Source organism: Crocodylus siamensis, chromosome 10, assembly GCF_052110815.1.
Source record: "Crocodylus siamensis isolate JL-2025a chromosome 10, ASM5211081v1, whole genome shotgun sequence".
Taxonomy (NCBI): Eukaryota; Metazoa; Chordata; order Crocodylia; family Crocodylidae; genus Crocodylus; species Crocodylus siamensis.
This window is the reverse complement of record NC_143404.1, coordinates 53,215,739-53,243,265: the sequence shown is the minus strand read 5'-3', so window position 1 is coordinate 53,243,265 and position 27,527 is coordinate 53,215,739. Positions and strand designations below refer to the sequence as shown.

Genomic DNA, 27,527 nt, shown 5'->3' with positions numbered 1-27,527 from the left:
GCCCAAGCTCATCTGCTTTCCATGAGTTAAAACAAAAATCAAAAAACTGCTGGCTGGAAAGTTCTCCCACAAATCCAGATGAAGTATTGACATGAGAGTGTCTCTGAAATATTTGTACATAGACTCCATGGTAGAATCTGCATACTGAAGGTAGGAACCTCTGAAGGTGAAAGGGGAACTCAGTTAGCTACTAGCAATACGCTTCTACCATGCAATTATAGCTCCTGCCTGCGGGAGATGTGAGACAGTCTGCAAATGATCTAAGTTTACAACCCTAGTGCATTTGCAACCCGCCCCCCTACCCCATTATTTTCCTTGCCTTGCTGTAGTCAGCAGCATGAATTAACCATGGGGGCATGTGGTTTATTTTCATAATAGCAAAGCTCGTCCAGTAAATCTTATCTCCTCCTGCCCACCTTCTTCCTCTGAAGAAAGAGCAGGGTTCTGTTCTTCACTCCCACTGCAAAAGCCCTCCAGCGGAGGCAGGAACATTTGTTTCCAATATACAACAATGAATGTGATGGTAATTAGCAAGGAATCTTTAAAAATCCATATCCACTATGTGATTCTCTCAGTCTCCTGGACTGAATTTTTTTTACTGTATCCTATGTGAAAAAGATCCTTTTAAAATTGATTATGCAGCCTGCTTATTCCAGTTTGGGTCGGGGGGAAAATAGAAATGGTGGATCCGTTATACTTCACTAGGAAGATCCCATATCGCTCCTCATAGCTGTGACCTCTCTATGCATTAATGCAGACTCTTAATCCAGCCCAGGTTCAATTTTGCAATTTGCATGCCAGAGAGGTGGCATGTAGAGGGGGAGGGGGAAGAAAGGGGGGGAGGTTATGGAAATGAGTCACTATTGATGTAATACTACCCCCTACTGGTTGTCAATGAAGGGGCACAGTCCTTTGGCTGCTTGCCTTTTGTACGTAATAAAGAGCATGAGAATCAAGAGAAAATAGCGATAGGAGGAATAAAGTCAGGAAAAGGGATACTAAGGATGGGGCCAAAGTTTAATAATTAGGGGAACTATTAGAATCAGTGAGGAAATAGCGGTGCATTGAACCTGAAGTGCTTTAGTAAATGCACTGAGATTGCCAAAGAACAGAATTGAAGTTTCTTTTGAAAGTTAAGTTTCCTTCACAAAAAATATTCCTGTTGTGTTGCTGATTAAACACTCACTTCATTCCGGGGGAGCTGGTCATTGCTTTGCAAATCCAAGCTCAGATGACAGATCACTATCAATGTCTTTTAGGCTTTAAAAAAATGTTTGATGCAAAGGAAGGAAACTAAAACCCTGCTTTTTTCTCTTTTCATTTATAAAAATGAAAGGAGCTTGGGAAAGCCAATTTGCAGAATCTTCTTATCAGAGTCACTGTTTTAAGTGTGTGTGTGTGTGTGTGTGTGTGTGTCATCTGTGTAAAGCCTGCTCGTGTAGCAGCAGTACATGGTGTGATTAGGTATTTAGCAGCTAACTCCTTCCAAAGTAAAGTGAATAATGATGAAAATTACTATTTTCAGCTGAAAATGCCTGTAAGCTATTCATAAGAGCTGATCTAATAATGGACCCCCTGAAACCTGCAGTTTTTCTCACTCTTCTAATTCTAGCAGGGGGTCGCTTCTTCACTTTCTGTCTCAGTGCTGATCTTGGGCTTAGCCACAATTTCAGTTCTTTGCTTATTTTGCATTTACCGTTTGCACTTTGCCTTTTCACCAAAACAGTGTGTGTATAGGAAACCTAGGTGTGCCTGCAACATGCTGTACTTCACCCCCACTCCCCACCCCACTAGGAGTGGGTTGGTGTACTCCACTGAGCAGCAGAACGGATTCAAAGCTGAGAGACAGCCTTAATTCAGGAAAATAGTTCAGTGCCTCCTATTCTGTATGTGTTCGCAAATGCCTAACCCCAGCTCCCTGCGAGATTTTTCACTGCTTCTTGAGTACAAAAGCTTCTTAATTACATGATTTCCCTGCGGGCTGTCCTCCATCAAACACGAGCTGGAGTGCAGAATGGGTTTCGCTAGCTGAGGTCAATAAAAGTCTGGTTAGTGATAGTGGGTGTGAGCAAGGGAGAGAAGCAGGCAGGCGTTAGGACTCAGGGGAAATTTCTCGTCTCTGTCTCTCCTCTCTCCCCCCCTCCTGCTTTCCCTCTCCCGTCTTCAATCAGTTTGTGCTACTCATCAGATCAGGATAGCCGCCTCAGCTCCGAGACGCAGCTCCAACTCTCTGATATACCAATGCAGGGGATATTTGGGAGGCACGCCGAGATACAGCTGCACTGCTACAGCGGGAAGGGCATGTGAACTCCGAGGAAGAATGACCAGGATCGCCACGATTGTCTGGCTGCTGCAGCTCTTGCAAAAAGCGGAGGGGCAGGTCTTCCCAGGTGAGTTCATCTGCTCTGAAGGGAGCCCTCCTGAACCGCGGGGGGGGGGGGGGGGGGTCGCATTGCTGAGCGTTGCGGCCGTGGAAATGCTGCCCCTGCTTAAGTTGGTCTTTTGCGGCGAGTTGCCTGCTGTGCGCCCGGTGCGGGGGAGACTGACCTGGGCTCGGGCTGCGCTCGCGGGGCAGCGTGCCGAATTGCGGGTCCTTGTTTTCCAGCCCCGCTCCCCTTCGTCGGTCATATCAAGCGGCTGGGTCTGGGGGGTCCTTCCCTGGGGACGGGGAGCTGGAAAGACCAGACTTGTCTCTGCGGAGCGATCGTGGCCGAAGTCCTTGTCGCGCGGGGCGCCCCGGCCCCGGGGCCGGCGCTGCCGCGGGTGTGTCGGGGCGCTGTTACGTCTGCTCGGCTCCACGGAAGGTGCGAGTGCGTGTGCCGAGCGTGAGTGTGTCTAGCCGGCGTGGGGGGAGCAGGTGACTTTAAAAGTTGCGGCGTGTGTGCAACGCGAGCATCTCCTTCCTGCTTAGACCCAAGACACCCGCGTCCTTTTTCTAGTGAGCACTTGCTCCGCGGCAAGGACGGGGCCGAGCATTTGGAAAATGTGCCACCGCGGGATGCCTCGCTGGCCTCTACCTTTCAACATTGTCAGAAGTTCAGCGGCAGCTTTTTTCTTCCTCTCTCTCTCCCCACTCCTCGGCAGCCCAAAGTTTGAATAACTTTCTGGGGATGGTTGAGATGCTTCGACTGGGTTCACACTTGTCGGGATCCGTCACCCTGATCGTCAGGAAGACGTGGCTTGAGCCATGTGTGCATTAGGAGGAGCCTCCTATTACTGCCCACCCCAGCAGTTCCTTGAAGCATAGTTGAAATGACTTCAAGATGAGTGGTGCCTATGGAGCCAGTCTGCTGCTTTTCTTAGTCTTATAAATCAACCAGAAAGTGTGGAGAGTGATTTGCGTTTTCTCCTGGGTCCTTCTTGGTGTGCAGTTTCCCTTTAGAAGAGTCTGACTATGTATCTCCATCTCACTTGATATCAATACATCTACACCTGTCTCCTCTCACCTCCTTTTCTCTTCCCAACCTAAACCAAAAAGTCTTTCTTCCCTTTGACTACAAAATGAATATAAGCAATTCCCTGGCCCAGCCCTTGCTTCAGTGAGGATACATGCAGGTCTATTTGTACTCCAGTCCCCCAGCATGGGTGTCCAGGACACTTGAGTTCAGTGCACCTTGCATTGCGAAAAGGGTTTTCTTAGCTAAGAGGCTGAGAGAGCACTAGTGACTCTTGTATGGGTCCTTTAAAGTATAAATATCGGCAGGTAGTAAATATTGATTGTGCAGTCAGCCCAAAGAGATGGGATCTCTTCAAAATTGTTTAAAGGAAAGCTTGGCATGAAGAGGGGCGAGGAGGTAGAAGAGACCCCTTTCAGCTTTGAAGTAGATGTTGAAGTTAATCCAGTGCTGTTTAATAACAAAACTACAGTAGTCTGTTCAGATTGCTAGGCAACTGTGCACGCTATCAGATTCCTTAAAAACACTGGGAAATGTAACCTTGTTAACTAGCTCCCTTCATGAGTAAAACCATACGTGGAGGGGGTTTTTAATGGGTATTTAGACTGTGATTTCAATACGCGTATGATTGGAAGTGGCACAAATTGAGACTGTATCCTAGACTTTTAATGACTCATTTAGCCACTTGCCTAGGGAAAAATCTATTTTAAGTATGTTTCCAAACTTTTTTTGAGAGAAGAACTTTTGGGAGATGGACATGGTCAGCCCTTTGCCATTTATCCAAGTGTAATGAAAGCAAATGGCTGAACAGGGTAAAAATATTCTCTTGTCATTGTTGGTTGAGTGGGAAAGTTAGGGTTTGGTCTGCTTGAACTTGTGCTGTACTATTCAAAGTGATAAAAGGATCTCATTTTTAGATATAAATGGGGCTGCTGAGTTGCTTCAGTGAATGAAATTGCAGAAAGTGGTTTCTCTTTTTGAATTACTATTAACCGCTGAGTTCTGAATGCCCCCTTGTCAATTTTCTCAGATGATATTCAGATGATAAAAGCAAATAGACAAAATGTACAAACACCCCTCACCTCTTAGATGCCAGTGACATGCTGAGTGCTGTGAGACTCTGCTGTAGTCAGTGTACTTCCAGCGTCTTCCATCAGGTGGTGCTCCCTCCATAACTATTAAGATGCAAATATTGCTTGTCTACTGTGTGATTGAATTTTTTTTTCCAAAGCCTAATGTGTTTATTCAATAGCCTTTTGTTAAACATTGTGAAAAGTCATTGTGCAAGCAGTTGGCTGGTGTTATTTGTTTTGTTGTATGGTAATGTAAAAATGGGGAAGCCAAAAGTTTGGTGCTAAAAGCAAAACAACATGCAATGTCGCCCGGCCCCCCCCCCCCCCCCCCCCCCCCCCCCCCCCCGTTTTGCCCAGTTCCTTTCTCATCCTGTCTATAAAACTTATGAGAAATACTCTTGGGAATATAACAAATAGATCATGGTTTTCTCCTGGGACTCTGCTTCACAGTGGGTTATCTTGTTAACCCCTTTTTTGTTGTCTCTTGTTTATATAATTGTTGTGTTGTACTGTTTGTAATTTTTTTTCTTTATTTCTCACCTTTTATTACTTGTTTTAGTTGCAGGCTGTTTCTAACATTTAAAAAAAATATATGATCAGTTCTTGAGATTTTAAATTCTATTTTAGCCGCAAGTTCCACATCCAGTCTCATCAATTTTTCCCTGAACACATAGCAGTAAAATTCAGAATGAATCTATCAGCCACTGATCCTTATTTCAGTGAATATTTCTCATTTAAAATGTGTGTGTATTATGTATTGTCTGACTAGTTGAACATGTAGGACTTGTGACTCTTGTGCTCTTCAGTGTGGTTTTATTGCCAGTAGAAATCATAGAGATTAAACTTATTTACATCCTTGAAATAACATTCAGGGAAAAACTGGGACAGTGAGCTGTATGGGGATTGTTCACCTGAACAAGCTAGGTAGATTAGTTAAACACTATAGCCTCTTCCATTAGCATTCTTGATTATCAGCACTGTCCAAATGCTTGAGGGCACCGATATAGTGCAACAAGGAAAAGGACAGGGCAGATGTTACATAAATATTTCCAAATGTTGATGCTGGGTCATAAAAGCAAAACAACTACTGATATATATTTGAATATGGTGTTGGGGGGAGGGATGGGATGAGGAGAGGCTAATGAAGTTAATTCATTTCCTAGTAGATTTTGTCAGCAGTAAATTGGCAGTGAAAAGTGAATCTTACAGGGTCTGCTACTCTTTGTGGCGATTCTAACAATGTAGCCATTTAACTCAATAATCACTTCCCACTCCCTCTGGGGAGCTGTTAGCAGTACAGTTCAACTTTATTTTTCTTCCTGGCTGGCTTGATTTGTTTTCTAATAAATTAACAATTAATGTTAGAACGGTGTTGGAAGACTCTTTTTTCCCCCCCTATAGCCATAGTAAAAGGTTGCAATATGTTAAAGCTGGGAGACTTCTAGTTCTCCAAGTCATAATCCATCTTTTTTCCCCAAACACGCAGTCCATCCAGCCTCATCTATGATTCCAGCACATTACTTTGGCTTTCCAATTTTGTGCGTGGGATCTTGCAGCATCCTCCAGATGCAGTCTCAGTCACTTCAGTTTTCTGTAGCATTATGGGAACGATCCTGGATCCTTTCTATAGAATACTGTAGTATGCTCAATTTGGCTGTACGTTTGTTGTTGTTGGTTGATTTTTATTTATTTATTTTAAATAAATCATCATAGTCTGTTACTATGGAAACTAGTGTGGCACCAGAGGTGTATGTAAAATGTTACAAACCTCATAAAATATGATAGGGGAAGGGGCTGTTTCTTATGGGAACAGTTATTCATGTTTATATATATAAAAGCCTGCTGAGCAGAGAGAAAAGAAAAGTTGATCTGTTCAGTATTTCCTTGAAAGATTAGTGCCTAGGTATGTCAGTGTGTGTTTGCTTTTTCCTCATATTACTATTGGAGTGCTACTATTACTGTTGTTGTTGTCATCGTCGACAACAACGTCGTCTTTGTCATTCATTGTTATTAATGTAATACACTGTTCTCATTATTTATTAGTCGCTGTGCTATGTTGGCTGGTGATCTTATTTATGAGATGAACTAAGAAGAATTGGCCAGCTTTGCTTTTTTTTTAGTTGAATGGGATTTACTGATTATGGGATGAAGATTTGGCTTTATATGGATTTGGGTGCTAAAGATATGCAGGGAAGTCTGAGCATTTTAGTTCTAGGATACGTACCTTCAACTTTGATTTGAAGTCAGTGTAACTTGGCACTTCTGGAAAATGGCAGAAAGGTTTCTGCAGTCAGGCAACTAAAATTTGATGTTGCATCTAAGTTAACCGTTTCTCAGCTTGTTAACCCACGTGGAAAAAAAAGAATGACACTACTTGTCTCATATTATCTCAGAGTGATGTTCTGAAGCCTAGTTAACAAAACTGTCTGCAATTCTTGGATGAAAGGAAATTGTGTGTGTATGTGTACAATTTCTGAACCTTTGTGAAAAGTATTAGTAGAAAGAGGGTAAAGTGCCTCCCCTTAATTTTTAGATAATACTTGCTCCAGACCTGTGCCCTAATTTTTTTGTAAGCTGTAGGAAAATAATCTTTGATTTTTAGATTCCTTCAAAACACCTCATGCTGTTTGAAAAGTTCTGGGTTCCACTTCCAAAATCGGCATGACAGTATAATTCCTAAACAGACTATGATGTACCTGATTTCACTGTATGTTTTACTGATACTGAGCAGAACAACTTGACTCATTAACACTGGTGGATTTTAGCTGTAGAGTCCCTTTTTCTTAGTCAAACATTTTTCTTCAGATTCCTCAGATTTCCCTGGGTTAACAATGCACTTCCATTCTCACCATGTACCACTACTTGGCTATAATTTCCACTTGGCTCACACCCACTTATTCAAGAAGTCATTATTTGGTAAAGAATTAAGCAAAGCATGAATGCATTATGCTCATGAGTAAGAGTTTTGCAATCTGTCCCTGTGTCTTTTTGTGCACTTGTAATTCTATAATAAACCATTATTGCTCCTGTTCATTATTGCAAAATCTAAAATCGTATATCTTCATGGTAGAGAGATGATTACTGAGTTTTAATCAGACTATACACCATTTAATCAAGACCATTTTTTCCTAATATCTGATAAATGCATACCATCTATCTTACCCTAGTTTTGGAATGTCAGAAACAGGGGTGGCACCAACCTCTTCCTGGTGAGGGGGCTGAGACAGAAAACTGAGGGGCTGCACTGTGGGTGGGAGCAGGGCAAGCTCAGCTGTGCAGAGGGGAGGAGCAGCGCTAGGAGAGGAGCACTAGGAGAGGTGGCTATGGGGGGGGGCTAAGGCAAATTTTGGGGTGGCTTTAGCCCCTCAAATCCCCCCCTAGCACTGCCTTGGTCAGAAGCATTGTATGCTGGATCTTGGGGCATTAAAAACTTAAAAAGAGAGATTGTAATGAATTAGTAAATCAATATAAAGACTTTTGAAGATCTGACATATATAAGTAAGTGTATTACCTAAATAACATTAGCATTCCATAATATAGTTCTGGGTAACAAGGAGAGAGGGCAGCAGGGACCTTGGTTACCTCAAAATGCGTAAGTTGAATAATTGGTTTCCTTTAGGTTCTCTCTCTTGATCTTCCCCCCCCTCCTTCTTTAATAACCTTTAACTTAATTCAAAGCCAGTCCTTCAGGTTCTTGTTTCCTTGTGTCCTCCCAGGACTGTAGACTTAGGACCTCAAGTAGACTCAACATTAATTTGACTTTGCTATGGTGTAACTGAAGTGGTTATAAAATGATTGAGCTGATCATACATTTTCAGAGGGTGGAGCCTGGCACTCTATCCCTTGTTATGTTGAGTTCCAACATACAGAGAGGCTGTGGGCTTTGACAGCTGATGATGTTGTGTGGGCACAGATCAGTGTAGCAGGCTGAACAGTCTTCAGCTCTGTAAACATCTTTACTCAGCTATGCAGCTACTTTTTGTGAAGAAAATGCTCATAGTATCCCATGGCTCTCTCTCTCTCTCATTGGCTACAAAGGACCAACTCACGGGATCATAATGAATTCTAAGTTATTGTATGGGATGTGAAGTTAGCAATAAAATCATAAACGCAAACTCTGAGTTATGCAGGGTACTGGTCACCTTAGCGCATGTGTGTATGCGCACACGCACACACTCACTTAAACCCATGTCATTTAAACCCATGTAGTATAGTGTACAGTACCTGCTGTAGCGATTGTGAGAGCACTGGTGTCAGTATATCTACCTATCTGAGTCTGCTGTTGATGGTCAGCTTCCTTCAAGGCAATGTCTTCTCCAGAAGGGGGTAGCCAGCTTGTCCTTCTGTTTTGGTAGGTCATTGTGCTAGATGAGAGGGCACCACTGAGGGTCATGCTTCACTGTCTTTTATGCCTTTCTGGCTGGCTTGTGTGATTTTTTCCCCCCCCGTATCATTTTGGCTGCCCAGTCCGGAGGTCGCATCCCATGTGGGTCTTGAGTAGTGCACAGTCACAGTCACTGGGGGTTTCACCCAGTGGTATAGTTTTGGGAGTCAGTTTGTGATTTTGATTAACAATGGTATTGTTAAGCATTGCAAGAATAGTCAAAGGGTGGGTGCTCAGTCCCAGGAATCAGTTGCTTGGCTTGATTTAGCCAAAAATGGCTTGTAGAGTTACGTTTTGTAATGCTAAGTTCCTTTTGGCTGGGCTATTTAATTACCTACTCATCACCATACATACATTCACTCGGGGACCAGCCCAATTTAGCTGATTTTATCACTTTACAATTACAATTTCAATGCAGTTTTTAACAATGGTCTAGGGTGTAACTTCATTCTACAGGGAGTACATTCCTTAAGGACTTAAAAGTATAAAATATTAAAAAAAAAAAAAAAAAAAGCCTTGGTAAAGATGAGACAGATGAAATATAAACATGCACGGTGAGACATATATAAAAATGCAATACGAGGTAGTGAGGATCAAAGGCTACTGGGGACAGTAAGTTAGGTTAGCATCAGGATATATTTACAGTATTTGAAGTGGATATTTTAGGGGGTTTTTTGACACTGAGCTTAATATGTAAATCTAGTTTCTAGGTTTCTCCTACAGAAAGCCACTTCAGCTTTCTGGCTTGCTTTGAGTCTTGCCATACCCATGTAATGAGTGTGCAAAATGAGGGTGGGGAAGGGGGTGCAGGCAAGAAGGGGCTTCTGTTATATCAATGTCCAAAAGGGAAATGTACAAAGGGGAATTTCTGCTATACACTCTGTCTCTCTTTTTGCTGTCAGCTAGAATATCTTCAGTTCTGAGATAACAAAGGAAATGGTAGAGTTTACCATGGCCTCTTTTCATTCATACCTTGTCATGATCTTGGGTTCATGCCAAGATACTGACTGTGTGTTAAATCATTGAGAAGAACTCCAGACTGCAACTAAATTGGTGACTCGGCTTTTAAAGCTTTATGGAAACAAAGGTGAATAGCTACCTTACCTGTTCCCCATCATGCTGTAAAGCAAAAACATCAACAGGTTACTTACAGTTAATCCAGTGATTTATATTATGTTATATTACATTATGTTATATTATTATTTTGAGGTATGATCCTTTTGTTGTTTAAGCTAATGGAGAATAAATCCTACTGATATCAACAAGAAGAATGAGGCCTTTGTATAGTACTTTTTAATGCTCTTGTTTGAATTTCTGCTTTATGAATTGCGGTATTCCAGGGTAAGAGTTTATCATTATTACTTTTATGACCTATAGCAAAGTCTACATTAATCTTCATTTTCCAGAAGCCAGGTGTTCGGAAATGAAAGAGAAAACTCCCATATATGAAATGGGGTAACTGCATACAGCATACATTTGCCTATGGTGGTTATTTTTTAAATCAAAGCACTAAGCTAAGTACAGGCAATCACAAAGCCCAAGGCTGAATTGATTCCATCTTCACAGGTTAGTCTAAGCTGTATACACCGAACCAATAAGCAAGTGAATAGACATTCACTTTTGATTCTGGAAATGCAGCCACATGCCTGCAGTGGCCCTGGCCAGAAGCCAGGAGATGCTAGAGCATGCCTCCCTGCTCAGCTGGAGCAGACTAGCCAGCCCAGCCTGGCGAGCTTGGGGCAAGGCTAGGCAGCCCAGCCTGTGAGGCAGGGAGCCTACAGGGGATGCATAAATGCTGGGGAACTGAATTATCTTGAATCTGAAGGTCATCTGGGACAGAAGTTTAGTAAACCAATTTAACCTAAATCGGTTAAGTCTGATACTACATCTATCCAGGTTTATCTTTAATCAATTTTAGCCATTTTGAAAGCAGTTTATGTGCACTGAACTTCTGTTGCGTTACAGATTAGAGCCGATTTCTGATCAGTTATACTGGTTTATGTGTCACTTCTGTCCCTAGCCCTAGAGCTTGGAGAAGTAGTACAAAAATTGATTTTGCTATTGATAAGAAGATTTATTGATAAGATTAGAGCAGTGACCGCTGTAGTCTCATGGGGAAGGGTATGTGTGGTTGAATCCATTTAGTGGTGGTAGGGTACAAAAGATGGAGAGAAGATAGTGTCTGCTTGTTTATAGCAATATATTAATGAATGAGCAAAGGAATTGTTCCTATCAGTAATATGGAACCTGTTCACCGCTGTACTTTATTTTTTCAGGACACAGATTTTCTGTAAATCTATGCTCACTTACATGGCAATAACATAGAGCTCATTTTTCATTTCTAGTATTGTTTAATAAGAATTAAATCTTCTATTGTACGTACATACTGCCTCAGAAATTGTTTAGAAGCCCTTGTAAAACCAGGTTGTAATATCCCTGTCACATGCATCTCTGAGACAATGGTCATTTGTTCGGAGTAAAGTATTGCATTTTTGTATTCATATTATCGCTGAAAAATAAAACATCTTCCTTTACGTGAATGGGCAGAGTCTGTATTCTTCTCTGAGCGTATCTGTATGCACATACACCCACTCACACTTGGATAGCGTCCAAAACTTTCTTTTTCTTCCTGTATCTATCTGTCTTAAGAACTGCAAAATAAAACATTAATCTGCATTCTGTATTTCTAGGGTTTTCTGTATAAGATCTCCTGTCCCAGAGTTGCACGATCTGTAGTAGCAGCTAATGAGAACCACCTGGTCTTTCTGATGTGCTGAGTCAGCAGAACAGCTGAGCATCTTTATTCAGGAGTTTGCGTGATACACTGTCACAGAGTAATAACAGTGTCATGTCAACTGCCCTGTCTTTCTTAGTGAAGATTGGAAAACCATTCCTAGCAAATACTTTATTTGTAATGTTTTTAATATTGCGGTGGTGCTTTTGGGGCACTTTTTGCTAGGTGTTTCACAAAAATGGATGAAATTCTTCAGGGCAGGGATCAAGTCATACAATCTAAACCAGGGATGGGCAATTATTTGGGCTGGAGGACCACTCTAAGGAGTTGTGGTGAGCTATTGAGGACTGGGGGGAGAAGTGAGGGCTGGGGAGATGCCAACTGATCCTTTCCAGCCTGTTGGCCATTGCTGGGAGCCTCAGGAGGGAGTGCTGCACCCTGTGCTATTCTGTGCTGCTTCAGCCAGGAGTGGGTCAGGCTACACAGCATGCAGCCTCTGCTGCCCCCCTGCATCCATCCCTTGCCCTCCAGCCAGCTTCCTGTTCATGCTACATGGTTCTGGACCTGTGGCTGCTGGAAGCCAGAACTGCATGGGACAGGGCGCGATACAGTGCCAAGTAGCAGTCCTATCTGCCCACCTGCCTGCGGTGATGAGTTTCTACCACTCTGATGCACCAAGGAAGTCAGGGGCAGCTGTCCTGGGCTGAGCCCCTATCTTTACCCCACCACCCACCATGGCTGGCATGACTTACTTCCTAGCAGTGCTGCGGTATCATCGGCTTATTATGGTGGGTGGGTGGGCCATGGTTCCAGGACTGCACAGCTGCAGCACTAACAACAAGCTGGGTGATAGGAGGGAAGTGGATGGGTGGGTGAGTGGGAGGCGGGGGCAGAGGAGTCTGCACCCTGCATGGCCTGGCTTGGCTCTGGCTATGGCTGAGCAGAGTGGCAGAGAGCATAGCCCTAGCTTTCCCTCCTCAGGCTCCTGGTGGTGGCAGGTGGACAAGATATGATCAATTGGCAGGCTGGATATGGCCTGTGGGCTTTATTTTGCCCACCCCTGATCTAAACATATAAAGAAATAGAGGAGAGAAGGGAGACAAGTAATGCATTAGCAAAGCAAAATAGGTGCTGATTGGCAGATTATATGTTAAATTCCTCAGTGGGTTAGGCTGAAGGGAAAGCAAGAGGGAATGAGTTAATAGAAGTAAACAGAAAAAAGAAGGGCTAAGGGATAGTGAGGGGAGAGGGATGAAAATGAATACAGAAGACAGGGTTAGTAAGGCTGGGGTTGGACTGAGAGAGAGGAGGAGCTGCAACAGAGGGAAAATCACATTCAGATGTTTATCTTCAGAGACCAGAATTCAATGCTCTTCCCTCTGCCTATGGATCTAGAAGGTGACTGCTGCCTCTTTCTTCTTAACATTTGATATCCTCTAACTTACTTGATCTCCAAAATCAATTGAAAACAAAATTGAACATTTTTTTTTTTATTTGTAGGCTGAAATTTGAGCTGTTAGTTCTTGTTGAACACATGGTTTACATCAAACTGTTTCTGTTCTCTAATTGGATAAGCATCTGTTTCGGAGTTGGGTTTGCAGTATGAATGTTTGTGTTGAAATATTCATAATATACCTTTTGTTTGCTTAAAATCACTGCTATTGAACTCATGTGGAACAGTGATCATGACAGTCAAAGGCTAAGGGTCTCAAGTATAGCCAAAGCAAATTTCCTTGTTGTTGCTATTGTTTGAGTGAACATTCACAGATACTACATTTGCTCTAAAGTCACAGGATATTTATTTTCTAGTAATGATAAAGCATGGCCATATAAACAGCAGGTAGTTTGTTTGGCATTTTTTGTCCCCTGATCTACAATACTTTGCAGTTTCTGTTTCTACCCAAGTAAATCATTGTGATAGCAGCAAAATCTGAAAACCTTAGTGGATCCTTTCTGTTCTGTGTGTGAGGCCTTTGCCAGGCAACATTGATGTGAGCATATAGTATTGTGTGGCAGCCAAGCTAAATTAAGCATCTAGAAGGCATTATGCCCATCAGCAAGCTGAAGCCAACTGCTTTCTTCTCCTCCCCGAAATATATCAAATCTAAACATTAATTTTAAGACAGTCCTTTATATTCCCTTACTGGCCTAGGCTAAACAATTCATGTGATCTCTCTCTGAATCAGATAGTCCCATTGGTCAGCAGTTCTTAGCTTTTATGCTCAGCCTCTGTGTGCTGGTTGCACATTGCCATTATTGACATATTCCCTTTAGAGGGAAAATATCATCTTACTGAGGCAGCCCTAAGCCTACTGATTGTGTCCCACTTGCAGAAGACCTGAAGGGAAACAGGCAATGATGGCTGCTTTGCTTGCCAGAAACATATTTCATGTTATTCCCAGGTACGTGCATGCATACACCCCCTGCCACCAACACGATTGCCAGAAATTCTAGTTTTTTGGAACTTGCCTAATTAAACTGAGCCCAGTATTTAATTTTTTTTCTGAAAATGAGGTTTTATAAAACCAAAGAATAGAAATATTTCCACAAATGAAATCTAAAAATACATTTCCATGGAAATAAATTGGTTTAAACAAATATTTCCCTTTCAGAGGTTGAAATTCAGGCAGGACAGTGCTAAGAATCTTGGAGTAAATGATGATAAGCTATCCAATATATTACTGAAAATTGTCTACAGAATTTATTGTGGAGTTTCATCTTACTGTAAGACTCTATAGTGTGGTTCAAAACCCTTATACAAATATAATTTTGCAGTATCTTCTAAAGAACTCTCTTACGTTAAAAGAACAACAACAAAAAAACTGCAGAGAGTTCATCCCCTTTTAAATTCTTCAAAGTTTTTACTAGACAAGTAATGCAAAAAATGATTGTAAGTAAAAAGTTAGACTGCATTGGTTTAGATCAGGGTGGGCAAAATTATGGCCCATTGGATGGATCCAGCCTGCCAAATGATTCTATCGAGCCTGTAGCTGCTCCTCTGAAGAACTATATCCAGCCTGTGGCTGTTCTGGCTTTTGGCGCCTCTCTCCCTTCTTTCTTCCCCATGCCAGCTGGCTGCAGCAGCAGCCACTCCCTTCCCTGGCCTAACCCACCCTGTCTTGTCCCCTAGCATATACTGCAAGGCCGTAGGTGCTGAGCTCCTGCCCTGGCTTCTGCCCGAGGCTGTCTGCTTGCAGCTTGCAGCTCTGACCCTGCAGCCATTTGCAGACCAAACAGCCCAGTCTCAGGTGAACTGAAGCTCAGGTAAGTATCTCCCCAGAAGGGGGAAGACGGCTGGGAGCTGTGAGTTATCTGGGCTCTACCAGGACAAGGCCTTGTAGTGATGTGGGTGCCATGGTGCTATGCTGTGGTCCCACACACCACTTCAGGCTCTGTACCACATGGATGCAGCTGGAGCAGCTGGTAAGGCTCCTGCCCAACCCTGAGTCCCTGGCACAAAGCTGGGTATGGCAGCCATGCCAGCTGCATCCATGGCCCTAAAAGACACATGGGAACACAGTGCAGTATTGGCCCGGGTGTATGCCAGAGACTGGGGGGGGAAGAGGTGCTGGGAGAAGTGGGAAACACAGTGCAGCACCAGCCCAGATAACCTGTGACTCCTAGCCCCCTTCTCCCTGCACCCTCTCCCCTGTGCCTGAGTCCCCAGCATACAGCCGGGCCAGGCTGGTGCCATGCTGTGTTCCCTGCTTCTCCCTGAACCCCTGCCCCAAGTCCCTGGCATGTGGCCAGGTAAGATAGGAGCTGCTCCATTTGTACCCAAGTGGCTTGAGGTGGTGTGTGGGAACACAACATGATGCCATACACCCTACTGCTTTGACTGGCTAGCCACATGCTGGGGACTCAGGGTGGGGGATGGGATGTAGGGTGAAGGTGGGAACAAAGGTTAGGTTCCCCTAATTCAGGGGATGGCAATTTGGTGGGGGGGGGGGGGCAGAGTGCCATTTGGGGAGTTTTGGTGATTTGTTTGGGGGGGAGTGGAAGAGAGGGGTGATCCGGCCTGCAATAGCTCACCAAAACTCCCTAAGTGGCCCTCCAGCCTAAATAATTGCCCAACCCTGGTTTAGATGTTTTGATTATTATTTGATTTGTAACCATGTTAGGACCCTATGGTGTTAGGCCTTACAGAAATGCATAGAAAATGACAGTCATTGCATCAGACTCAAAGAACAGAAATTGTAACAGTAAACAAAAAGCATAGCTGCATGTGCACTGGATTTTACTTCAAGTAATCAGAGGTGTTACAAGTAATATAAAGAAAACTTAATTTTACAACACTTAAATTTTAGGCTTTATGCATTCCTTTGAAGCACATATGTCTACAGGATTCATGGTGTGAGGATATTTTTCCTGGGCATGTCTCCACAAGATATTTACTAGGCCTGTGAGAAGTGGCTAGTATTTGTGTTGTATTCGGCTGATTTGGGGGACAGTGATTCCATTCGGTGATTCGAATCACTGTTCTGAATCAATTCATCTGAATCTGATTTGGAGATTTGGTTGCTGCCGAATCAGCCAAATCTCTGAATCACACAGGCCCCATTCCCTGCCTGCTCTCCCAGCATCAGCAGTGGCTGCCCTGCCTGCCCCAGCTCTCCACTCACCCAGCCCTCACCCGCATGGGTGCCGCAGTTCCTGGCTCTTAAAACAAACAAACAAAAAAAGCCTGAACTCACTGGTTCCTGCGTGGGGGGGATCCCCACCCCGCCTTCCCCAACCTCTACTTACCAGCTCCAAGTCCAGGTCCAGTTCCCTGCTGCAGTGGGTGGGGACTGCCTGAATCACTGAAGCTCTCCAAATCTATTCTGAATCAATTCAGAGAGATTTTAATCAATTTGGGCCTTTTAATTGGTCCCCTGATTTGATTTGGATTTGGAGATTCAGCCGCCAAAGCAGGCTGAATCTCCTTCAGATTGAATCAGCACACCAAAGCTTCACATAGTTCTAAAGTTTACTGCTCAGTTGACTAATTAGTTGCACAGTAACTACCATGCATCTACACGTGCACTCCTATTAGACTGTTGTAAATTAATTTACCCTACAGCAGAATAGTACTTGTAAACGCTCATGCCCCAGCCATCCCTTCCACAGCATGTTGAGCTGGAGGGAGTAGCCCCAGGCTGGCAAGCTGACCCTCCCGGGGCTCCTGCCAACCAGAGCTGCTCCACCCCAGCTTAATATGCTATGCTCCTGAGAGCATGTGCAGATGTGCAACCCTGGAGCAATAAGCTCCAGAGTTTATTCATGCACACTAATAGCACATGTAGATGTGCCCTCTGAGTACTAATGAATTCCCATGTCATAGGGACTATTTTTAGTTTAATTTGTTTTTCAAAGGTTTATTATTTTTATCCTGGACTTTTCAGCTCCTAATCTACTCTCATTGCTGCCTCATTCACTGGATATTTCCCTCTACTGGCTCCAGTTTTGGACATTCTTTTCAGGATTCTGCAACCTCTATGTGGGTTAACAATGGTGTCCCCTCAGCTCCCTCCAAGGATTTAGATGGCATTTATATCTGGGAGAATGATAAAATAGGGGCTTAGCTGTATGTATTAACAAAAATCAGCATGTGGTGGAAATCAGCAAAGGGTGGCAAGCTCACAAATAGCTGACATACTGACTCTATTCACGCTGGATTAACCCTCAAGGTTGCTAGAGCTGGAGTCTGAGAAAATAAGAAATGAAGGGAAAAATATCGACTCTGCATAATTAATTGTCCTGAAGTGAACCTACTGACCAAAAATACTCCTCCTTTCTACGTGACACAAATGTGCTAGTGTATTTATCCTATAGTTACATATACATTTATTTGAGCTGTAATTCTGAAGAGTTAGGAGTACCCAATATAAATGAGTTAGAATCCAGTTTACATTTTGGATACTGATGCATTTCCAATACATATGCTGCATGTGAATATTTAGATGCATGTCAGTAAATAATAATGTGGAATATAGTATTCATGCTCTTGGGAGGTTTGTCACAGTCTATTAAGATCTTACTTTTAAATAAAAATGTTTATAGACCATCTTAGAGACCCTTGTTATATGTTACACTTTAGCACATGTTGACTAGATACTTAAAATGCTTGCATCTGAGCATTCAAGCACGATTCAAGCAGTGCTCTTGTACTATAGTGAAGTTGCATGTTTTTGAGCAGGGAGTATCCCCCCAGTTGTACTGAATAACATACGTTGTGTTAACTTGGGACAGCTGCATGGAGATGATAAAATCAATTGCAGTCCCAGAGCTGGAACCTATAATCCAATGACTGTGGGTCCCAGACCCAGGACCTCAAGGGAGTTTAACTGGCTCTGGTTAGCCCCCAGGCTGAGAATGAAAGTTGGATGATTTTCAGTCATTGGGATTGTATTGGAACCGATTCAAGACTCCAGTGCATTACTATGATTTATATTTAGACAGGTCTCTGGAAGAATGTCCTGCATTTCAAAGCTTGTCTAACTTTACCTTAAATAACATAGTTTGTCCAATAAGAGATATCACCCTAAGAAATCCTTACCTCTCACATTTGGCATCAATGCTCTAGAACAGGCCTGCAGTTTATTTTATTTTTCCATGCCTACAATACACATGCACACGTGCAGGCATAAAAACAATGTTAAGCGAATACTATGCCTGCAGAGTCAGCACTTAAAATGTTATTAAATGCCAAGCATGTTTTATTAAAGAAGCTTGTTTTGGCAGCCTGAATTCAGCCCCCTTTTTTATACACATTATGACATAGTCTCAAGTTACATAATCATATAGTTTTTTTGCAGAGGTAAGCTTTCTCATTCAGTGACCAATGTTAGACCTGTCCTGCAGATGAATCAGGGTTCTGTAGAAAAGGAGACTTATCTGTAGGATCCCAGTTTAATTTCTTAATGAAACTGGAAGTATATAGTCCCCTGCCTTATTCCCTGCAGAAAGAAAATGAAGGAACTCATTATTAAGACTCTTGAATGCTACTGGGAGAACTGGAGGCTGTTGGCGTCTCTGCCAGAGTTCCAACCTGTAGTTGGGCAGCTCACGTAAACTTAGCTTTTCACAGGTGGTCACTAACCATATCATTTTCTGGGTGCCTGACTTGAGACCCTGGGGTTTGATTGATAGAATTGCTGAGTACTCTCAGCTGCAATTGAAGTCAGTGGGAGGTGTGCCTTGAATATACAAAATGCTGTACATTGATGAACAGCTCTGAAAAATCTTAAACGTCCTAGGTGTCACAAGTAAAGCATGTACAATCTGTTGGCATTAATCTCCATTCCTCAGCCCCCAATCTCTAAAATGCTACCTCCTTTCCTCCCAAGTATTATGAAAATGAATTGTTTGTAAAGCACCTGGATGCTATATGAATGAGAATCACAGCAAAAGTCACAAGGAAATTAATAATTCTGTCTTTAGAGCAGGGTTGGTGGTAAATAATGCACAGGGTCACAGACTGAACAACTGGAATAAAATAAAATATGGAATGGCTGCTTATTCAGTGAGTACCATGGGTCACTGCATGGAACAAGGGTGGGGGGTGGCTATATTAAAAAGAAAAAAAGAAGTATGTGATCATTTAAAGACAGTATCACATGCACAAGAAGGTTGATTTAAATTTCTTGGATAACTTAAATTATGGTAATTTCTAACATTTGAGAGCTTTAGACTCAGCTTTCTGTAATGTAAAGTTTCGTGTTATATGATTCACCGCATGATGTAATCATTTTATACCCTATGTTTGTATCCAAACAAGCATCTTTCATGCAATTAAGCTCATTCAGTGCTTTGTTCACCTTAACAGCAACATTGGAGAGCTGTGGGGAAAAACTGGTTCTATTGCAATTAAATTGAGTAATTGATTATTTGAATGCCATTAAAGAACAAAAAACAGGCAAGAAAATGGATTGTGTTTTTCATCAGCCAATCCAAGGGGACTCGTGTCTTCAGAAAATTAACTCCAATTCTATTCCTTTTTTGTTGTTGTTTTTGAACATTTAAATTTGCATTATTAGGAGAGCTAATAATGAGTTCCTTTAAAATTTGTTCTTTTTTTTTTTTTTTATACCCTCAGGCACCCAATCTATTTCCTTCATTCTCCTGTTTTATTCTCTTTTACAAGGAATACGTAATATCCATCCCCTCCTCCCCCACCCAGTGTGTTTCATGTAATGCCCGTGACTGCCAACAAGTTATGTTCTAGAAAATAACTGTCACAGCAGCGGGTGTATGGGGCTGCGTACTCTTATAAAATATGCCTAATAAATATGCAAATCAATCCATGCCCCAGGGCAATAAAGGTGGCTGGATTTATTTAAGCATCGCCTTTAAATTTTCCTATTCACTACAACAGCAGTGATTTAAAAACAGTACAATGGATCTAAATTCAGCAATTTAATAAAAAAGTTACAAGGAAATGCTTTGAGTGAGTTTCCCCTGAGGGGCAGGAGAATGTCTAATGGCTCCTTCAGAACTCAAATATAAGGGGTGAATGTATTTGGCTGGCTGCTGGACTGCATTGCAGCTACTTAGTTACACAGTCTTTGGTAAAATAGGTGGAATAACCAGGCAGAAGTGGTTTGTTTGGGGGTAGGGGCATCTTCTGATGCAATTGGTGTATCAGCTCTCACACACCTCCTCTTGCTGTCTGTGTGTCTCTGTGCTGTCACTGTGCTGTATCTGGGTACCTGTGAGCAGAGACCTGACAAAGAATGCCTCGCATTCATAAGCTTGTCTAGCTTTCTGCCAGCTACACAATCAGCCCAATAAAGGATAGAACCCTTTCCTCTTGCCCTGTCATTGTTACCTACTTATACCTTGTTGGTTCCTTTTACAAAAAGCACATACGATTGTTGAATGCTGTCAGAAAGTTAGAAGCTCTCCTACTGAAAATGGGTCAGTAAATTTGGTAGAATAGCAGAAATCTGAACAAGAGAAGATTACTAACACAGTGTCTATGCAGCCTTCCTAGTGAGCCTGGGACTGCTGATGGAGACAACCTCTGTGCATGTCTTGCCCCCCAAACTAAATGGCACAGACACCTCTGGTGTACCTCTGAGTATGTTGCTGGGGTAGTTGCTCAGGGTTGTTTCAAAGCTGTCTACACTGCCTAACCTGTAGACTTGGTCATACATGGAGCAGATTTGAATGGATGGGATTTATTTCTCAACAGTGTTCCTGAGCTAGCTCCTGAGGCCCTCATGACATAGGTTAAGGGGATGCAGAAATTATAGCTGGTAAGTTAATTAACTGCTTTTCTTCATATATGGGTTCAGTTATGAGGTAAGTTTGCCTATCCCTATCTTGAGGACCCCTGTACAGATCAGACCAATGGCAGGGCAGTATGTTTTCCTTTCTAGCTGATTTATCTTTCCATTGTGAAAGCCCATGATAGAACAAAGGCCTGGTAAATCAGACCTGAGATATAATGGTAATTTGTGGTCTTCAGTAGCAGAGGAATTAAATAACAAGAAGAAATGCATAAACCATTGTTGACACTTGGACAGGGCTTAATCTTTGTACTTCCTTTTTTATTCCTATCAAAAATACATTTATGTAACTGTTTAATTCCAAAGATGCATTTAGGTTCATATCTAATACATTAAAACACTGTAAACAAGGACTATATCCTCTTTTAGATAAATCACCTAGATTCCAAGGAGATTCTCAGGAGACAGAAAGTGTTTACAACACTATTATGTATTAAGACAAATTGGAGTGCAAGAACATTATCTACAATATGTGTAATTACACAGGGAAACAGTTAGAGCAATGCAATCCAAAATATCATGAATCAAAATTTCCCCTCTTTGCCCCAGTGTCACTTTATAATACTGCACTTCACCATTAATTAGTTTTGCAAAAGTCTGCATTCCTAGCATACCTAGGAGAATCAAAGGTTTCTGACTCACAGTGCTAGTTTTTTTTAGCTTCCAGGTGAAAATGAAGCCTTGCCTTTTAAATCTGGCTTTAGTTTTCCTTGATGACAAAGCAGCCAACAGAACACAATGTATTTTAAACAGGCACAGACTTCTGTCAGACTTTGTATTCTCAAGAATTTCCAAATGGTGTGACGCACAAGTTCTTCACAGAAGGTGAAATTGTTTTGCATGTCTTTCCTCCAGGGACTGGGTATCAGAAGATTGGGTCTTCCATTCCAACCTTTGTCACTCCCTTGCTCTATTGCTTTGGGCAAGTTAATCCTTCTATGACTTGTTTCATCTCTTTCTAAATGGGATATATACTGTTCATCGATTTCCCAGAGGTCTTGGAAGGATTCCTGAATTTGCATTTGTAGAGGAGTCAGATCTTCCAATGAAAAGTAACGTATGAATGTAAAGTATTTTCAATATCTCTTTCTACCCTTTTCTCCTCCAAGAGTACCACATAATGAGTTCTTTAGAAGAAGACTTGAATATTGGCTGACATCTATGGGCACAGATCTTTTTGAAATCAATCGTTTAAACAAATCAAGGTTTGCCCAGAAGCCGCATATAACATACCTAAATGTGTAGTACTACATGATGGGGAAGAGGAATGAAAAGAATGACTTAGTGCATCAGCAGTTGGTGAGCTTACATATTGAAGCCTATGCTGGAAGCTGTTCTAATTTTGGCTGGGCAGCGGGTCTTTAGGTAGGGATTTACTGAACTTGAAGAGGTGGCTGGCTGAGTTTGTGGGCAGATCCTGGGGCTGGCAGCCATTTTCATGCGCTGAGCATGCAGCCCCCCCGACATCTGGCCAAGGTGCCCCAGCAGTTCTGCCCCTGTCTGTGGATTGCCGCATGGCCCAAAACCACAGTTTAAATACCTTGATTAAGCCTGGGGAAGTCATTAATCTATGTGTTATTAAGCATGGATTAATGACTTCCCCAAGCTTAATCAGGGTAATTAACCTGCAGTTTCAGGCCATCCCCAAGCAGGGCCCAGCAATTCTGGTGTGCTAGTTATAATAATAATAATAATAATAATAAGCAGCTTACTGGCAAGTAGAGCGTTCTGGAGCATTGGGGGTAGGGGGAGGGTAGAGGAAGACAAGAGATTGTCGGGGCAGGGAGAAGCTGCTCACACCAGGAAGTATGGAGGCTGCAGTAGCTGCCTTCAGCCTCCATGCTTCCTGCTGCAAGCAGCCCTGCCCTGTCCCCACTCCTTCCTGATCCCTCGTCCCCCTGCTCTTTCCATGCTCTAAAATTCTCTGCTTGCTGGCAAGTTTGCAGAGCCTGTCATTGTTTGCAGAACCCGCCTGAATTTGCAGTTTCCACAAAAATTGCAAGTGTGAATTCAGAAGGTCCCTATGTTTAGGTGGTACTAGAAGCTAAGGGTGGTCTGTGTGTTTTCAGAATTTGTTTTAGGTATATACCAATAGTGCATGCATACATAGCTGTCTTTTGTCTCTCTCACTCCCAGATAGCCAAAATATCTGAGGTTAGGCTGCCAAATGAAATCAGCTTTATTGTTTTAGATCTGTAGTTAGCTGTACTTAGCATGATGGGGGTAAGCTGTATGGGAATGCTGTCTTCAGCTACAGGCTCCTGCTGCTTTTGGTAAGGTAGGTGTACCCATGCTGGGACATTTCTACAGGAATTGTCTGTGCAGATACTGAAACTCACCTTATTGTGAGGATAATCCATAGCAGGTGACAGACAAAGCTAGGCAAGGCAGGTTTTGATTTTCAAAGAAGTGGTAAAATGTCCTTTTAAGAAGGACACTGTGATAGAAAATGCATGAATGCTGGTAAATGGAAGAGGTTTTTTGAAAGTCTGTTAAGAATTGATTTTGAGGTGAGACCATCTTTTTCGTTTGTGAATGATTTACTCCTATGTTGCAGTGGAGAAAAAGGTTAATGCATTTCTTCCAGGCATCGGGGGCAGTTATAATGGACCAAGGTTATTCAGCTCTATTTTGTCATAAAATAAACAGAAGTTTATGTGAATAGTGAAGTATTACATTATTCAGAGATGCTCCCCTTACCCTTCCTGAGAAAATGAAGGGTTAGTGTGACTTTAGAACTCCTTTTTTTCTTTTTAAATTTCTAAAAAGTGGCTCCTCTTATCTGTCATCTCTATCTAATATGATGCAGTGAAGATGTTTATAGTTTAAAGATGTCTAACACTTTCTCTATACTTTATCTATCTATTAATATGTGAGTACAGACTGATATTTATATAAATTTGATTTGGAATTGAAAATGAATGCCTATCTGGAAACACAAATGCATACATAAGCTCCCTCGTCTCTTTCTCTCACTGTCTCTGTAGATAAATTAATGAGAGAGATATCTGATCTATATAGTTGGTCTATATCTTTTTTCCCTCCATTTTTATTGTAATTGGAGACAGCTGATTTACAGGACAATAATCCTCAGATGGTTTCTGTCTCACTAAATTTCAGTTTGTGTGTGTTTCAACAAATGTTTGGCTTTGCTGAGCGTGTTGGCATACTGTGTTAGCACAACCTGATTTATTGTCTTGGTGCCATCCGCTTGGTTCAGCAAGGTGATACTCGGTGTCTCTGTGGGGACTGTTGTAATCCTGGGGGAAAAAAAACCTAAATTTTTCTCAGTACTGAAGAAAGAGAAGCGGAAAAAAAAATCGATTTATTGAAACACTGACATTTCTAGTATGTGTTATTTCAGAGACCATGGAAAGTCTTCCAAGGAAGCTGGGCATTTTTGATGCCTTTGAAAATACAAATTGGTTGTGGGTGCTTGTATCTCCAGAAAGTCTGATACTTGGTATCCAGGAGGCTTTTGTTGGTGGAACTGAAATTGGGGTTATGTTTGTTTGTGAAAGTTCTGTCAACTGAAAAACTTAATCAATAAGCTACGCTGTGTTATGGAGGTTGAACAACACAGTACTGGCTGTAGTTAGACTTCTTCACTAAGCCCAGTTATGATTTTGCTACAACCTTCTTCTTGTAGGTAGCAAATAATCTCTCCTGCCCTTACAAAGCAGGGGAGATTATTTGCTACATACAAGAAGATTGTAGCAAAATCATTTTTCTACAAGTATTGCTGGTGCTTGAGTTTAATTTATTTTTTATTTGTTCGTGGCCTGAGAGCAGTGCAAGGATTCTTTGAAAGGGAAGAGGAAAGGGTTCATTCACTTTGGGCTTTAGAGTTGACCAGAGGGAAACCTGGAAAGTAAGAAATGCTCTACATTACCTACAGACTTTCTTTTTTGTGTCCAAAATGGAGCCTCTTTGTAACTGATCTCTGATTGTGTTTTTCTGCTCCATTTTTTTTGGACATATGTGGCTTGTTAGTATTTCTTGTTGCTGTTACCATATTGATGCGGTGGGCTTGCCAGCAGCAGCCCAGTGCACTGATTTTCAAGAAGGTTTAAAGTGATTGGTAGGGGCATTTCTTCCCTTCCCACCAATCAGATGCTGGATGGGAAAAGGCTTGCCCTGCCTCTACCCAGGGTGAAGCAAAGAGCCAGACCAGAGAGGGGACTAGCACCCCCCTCTCTCTGATTAGTCCATTTCCAGTATGAGCCTCTGAAGAGGATAAAAAGGCAGCATACCCGGCAGACTGATGGCTGCAATGAGGGACAAAGAAGAGGACTAAGAAGAGCTGGCAGAGCTGCCCATCAGAGCAGAGGGGTTTCCCCAGAAAAGCCCAGAAGATGACACATCAGACAGAGTGGCATGTGGCTATGTCCCCAGCCCTGCTGTGAGGGAGCGTGGCGTCGGTGCACAGGTTGGTGCATGGAAGGTCCAGGAGTAGATTGAGACCCTGGTGCTGTACGCGGCAGCTTGGGTCTCCAACCCCCCTGCACAAGGCAGGGCATCTGGTGCATGGATCAGTGCATGAAGAGTCTGGGAGTGGACCGAGACTCTGGAGCTGCACTCAGCAGCTTGGGTATCCATCCCCTGCACAAGGCAGGGTAAGTGGTGCATGGGCTGGTGCATGGAGGGTCCAGGAAAGAGCTGAGGTCCTGGAGCTGCACAGGGCAGGGCCATTGGTACATGGGGCAGTGCACAGGGCCACGAGTGGGCCTAAAGCCTAGGACAGCCCCAAATCAGAAGGAGGAAGAGAGAAGTGCAGGCCCAGGAGATGAGTGCAGCTTCAACAGGCCCCAGAGTTGTGAGCTGCCCAGGAAAGGGGATTCCTACAGGGGAGGGAGGCCCTCCCCTTGGTGGCATACAGCTGGGGAGACACCCCAAAGGAAGGAGGGGCTCCAGGGTTGAGGCCTGGCCAATTGGGTGATTTGGACAGAGTTAAAGTTGGCCCTTTGGGCACTGGGGTATCCATTCTCCTTTTTCCTTCCCCTTGCCCCACCATCCAGGGTAGCTTCTTTTGGGGCACAACCATTGTGCTTGGGCAGTATGCTAACCTTTGCTTCATTTGTGAACCCTGCACCTTATGTTTTGTAACTTGGCACCCTATTAGAGTATAAGACTGTGTAACAGTCAATGAAACGCTTGTTTTGACCTCCTGATCTCTCACCTGTATATGGAGTGTTTATATATAAATTCTTGTGTGTGTGTGTGTATATGTTAATATTATAATTTCTATATCCTATTAAATTTGTATATAGTTAAGTTTCAACACATGTTCCGGCTCTGCTGTATAAGGAGAGGAAGAAAGCTGCACACAGCTGGGCAGGTATGCCTCCCACAATGCATCTGCACCCACTAACATCCCTTCACTAAGAACAGGGGTACGTAACTGAGTACCACCTGGGTTACATTTATAATACTCTGGATATTTCTGCTGCTTTCTCTATTTGATTCCATTTTATTGTATTAAACTTTGATTTGTTGAACTGTGACTGCTTGTGTGTGATGGTCTGCATAGAATACATTTTGCAATGTTTGTGCTGCACAGGAAAAAAAACAATAAGAAGGGAATCTGTTAACATAGGCAATGTGGCTGATCTCTTCTGCTTCCACTTCAAGGACCTTTTACAACCTACTCTGTTTCCTGTTAGGTTGGGGAATGGTGCTAGGTGCATCTGTTGAGATCATCATTATTTAGAGAAATTGCCTTCTGTTCCTGATTGCACTGTAGCTCTTAAAACAGTCTTAGAAATTGCTTGTCTAGGACTGTTTTAACAGGTAGCTTCCCTCAGGCCTAAGCTACTTTAATTTTGCTTGTTATGGTACTGTGTTCAGCCAGAAGACAACACTGTCCTCTTCATTTACTAATGAATGGCAAAAGGCTTATAGTTTTCTCCTGAGTGGCAAAACAAAAGGGGCAGTCACAGAAGAAAAAATTAGAAATATAAAGGAAAGTAAGGAAGGAGGGGGAAAAATGAACAGATGTTGGAAAGGACAGGAGAAGGGTGAAAAACTGATGCAAATGGATATAGGAGGGAAATACTGCAAATGGATATGCTGCAAATGGATATAGGAGGGGGGATACTGACCCATCAGTGCACCTAGAGCCTGTGTCTCATACTCTGGAAAATCCGTTATCATAAAGGGATGTATTTCAAGCAATGGGAACTGAGGAAAAGGGAAGTTTTTCTTTTCTGAAAAATTGTGAGGGGACTAGGGCCAGCATTTTTTAGGTGCTGCTTGATGGTTTGCTGCTCCATGGCTGATTTAAGAGTTCTTATTCCCAAGATTTATGCTGCAAGCAGCATTTTGACAAACTTAAAAGAAAACCCCATTCTTTGGTGGAGGGCAGAGGAAAAAACACTGCAGTGCCGAGTATTTCACATTTTTTCTAAATGAGTTTTGAAAGCTGTCCTGTTCTTGCATCTCCTTCTTGAACATCATGTTTAGGTGGGAGGTAGATGTCACCCTAAATGATAAATGGACTGAAACAGAATTAATCTGTAAAGCCACTTCAAGGAATCTGTAAATCTACTGATGGGTAGTGAGGGAAGAAGCAGGAGAGAAACAGGAATGGCTGTGAAAATGAGAAAGAGGGACCAAGCTGGAGGAAAACAAAATATAGGATGGGCTGGCTTGGGTAATTATAAATGGGAG

The 27,527-nt window shown here is 42.6% G+C and overlaps 1 protein-coding gene across 2 annotated transcripts in view; it reads left to right on the top strand.

Annotated features, from left to right (window-relative positions):
- The first annotated feature begins 896 nt into the window (after positions 1–896).
- PTPRT (protein tyrosine phosphatase receptor type T) overlaps positions 897–27,527 on the top strand; it is an 846,898-nt gene continuing 820,267 nt past the window's right edge. For both annotated transcript variants that reach the window (XM_090064242.1, XM_090064241.1), the window contains exon 1: positions 897–2,390. In XM_090064242.1, the coding sequence (XP_089920368.1) occupies positions 2,321–2,390 (70 nt within the window). In that variant the 5' untranslated portion in view covers positions 897–2,320. The remainder of the gene's footprint in view (positions 2,391–27,527) is intronic.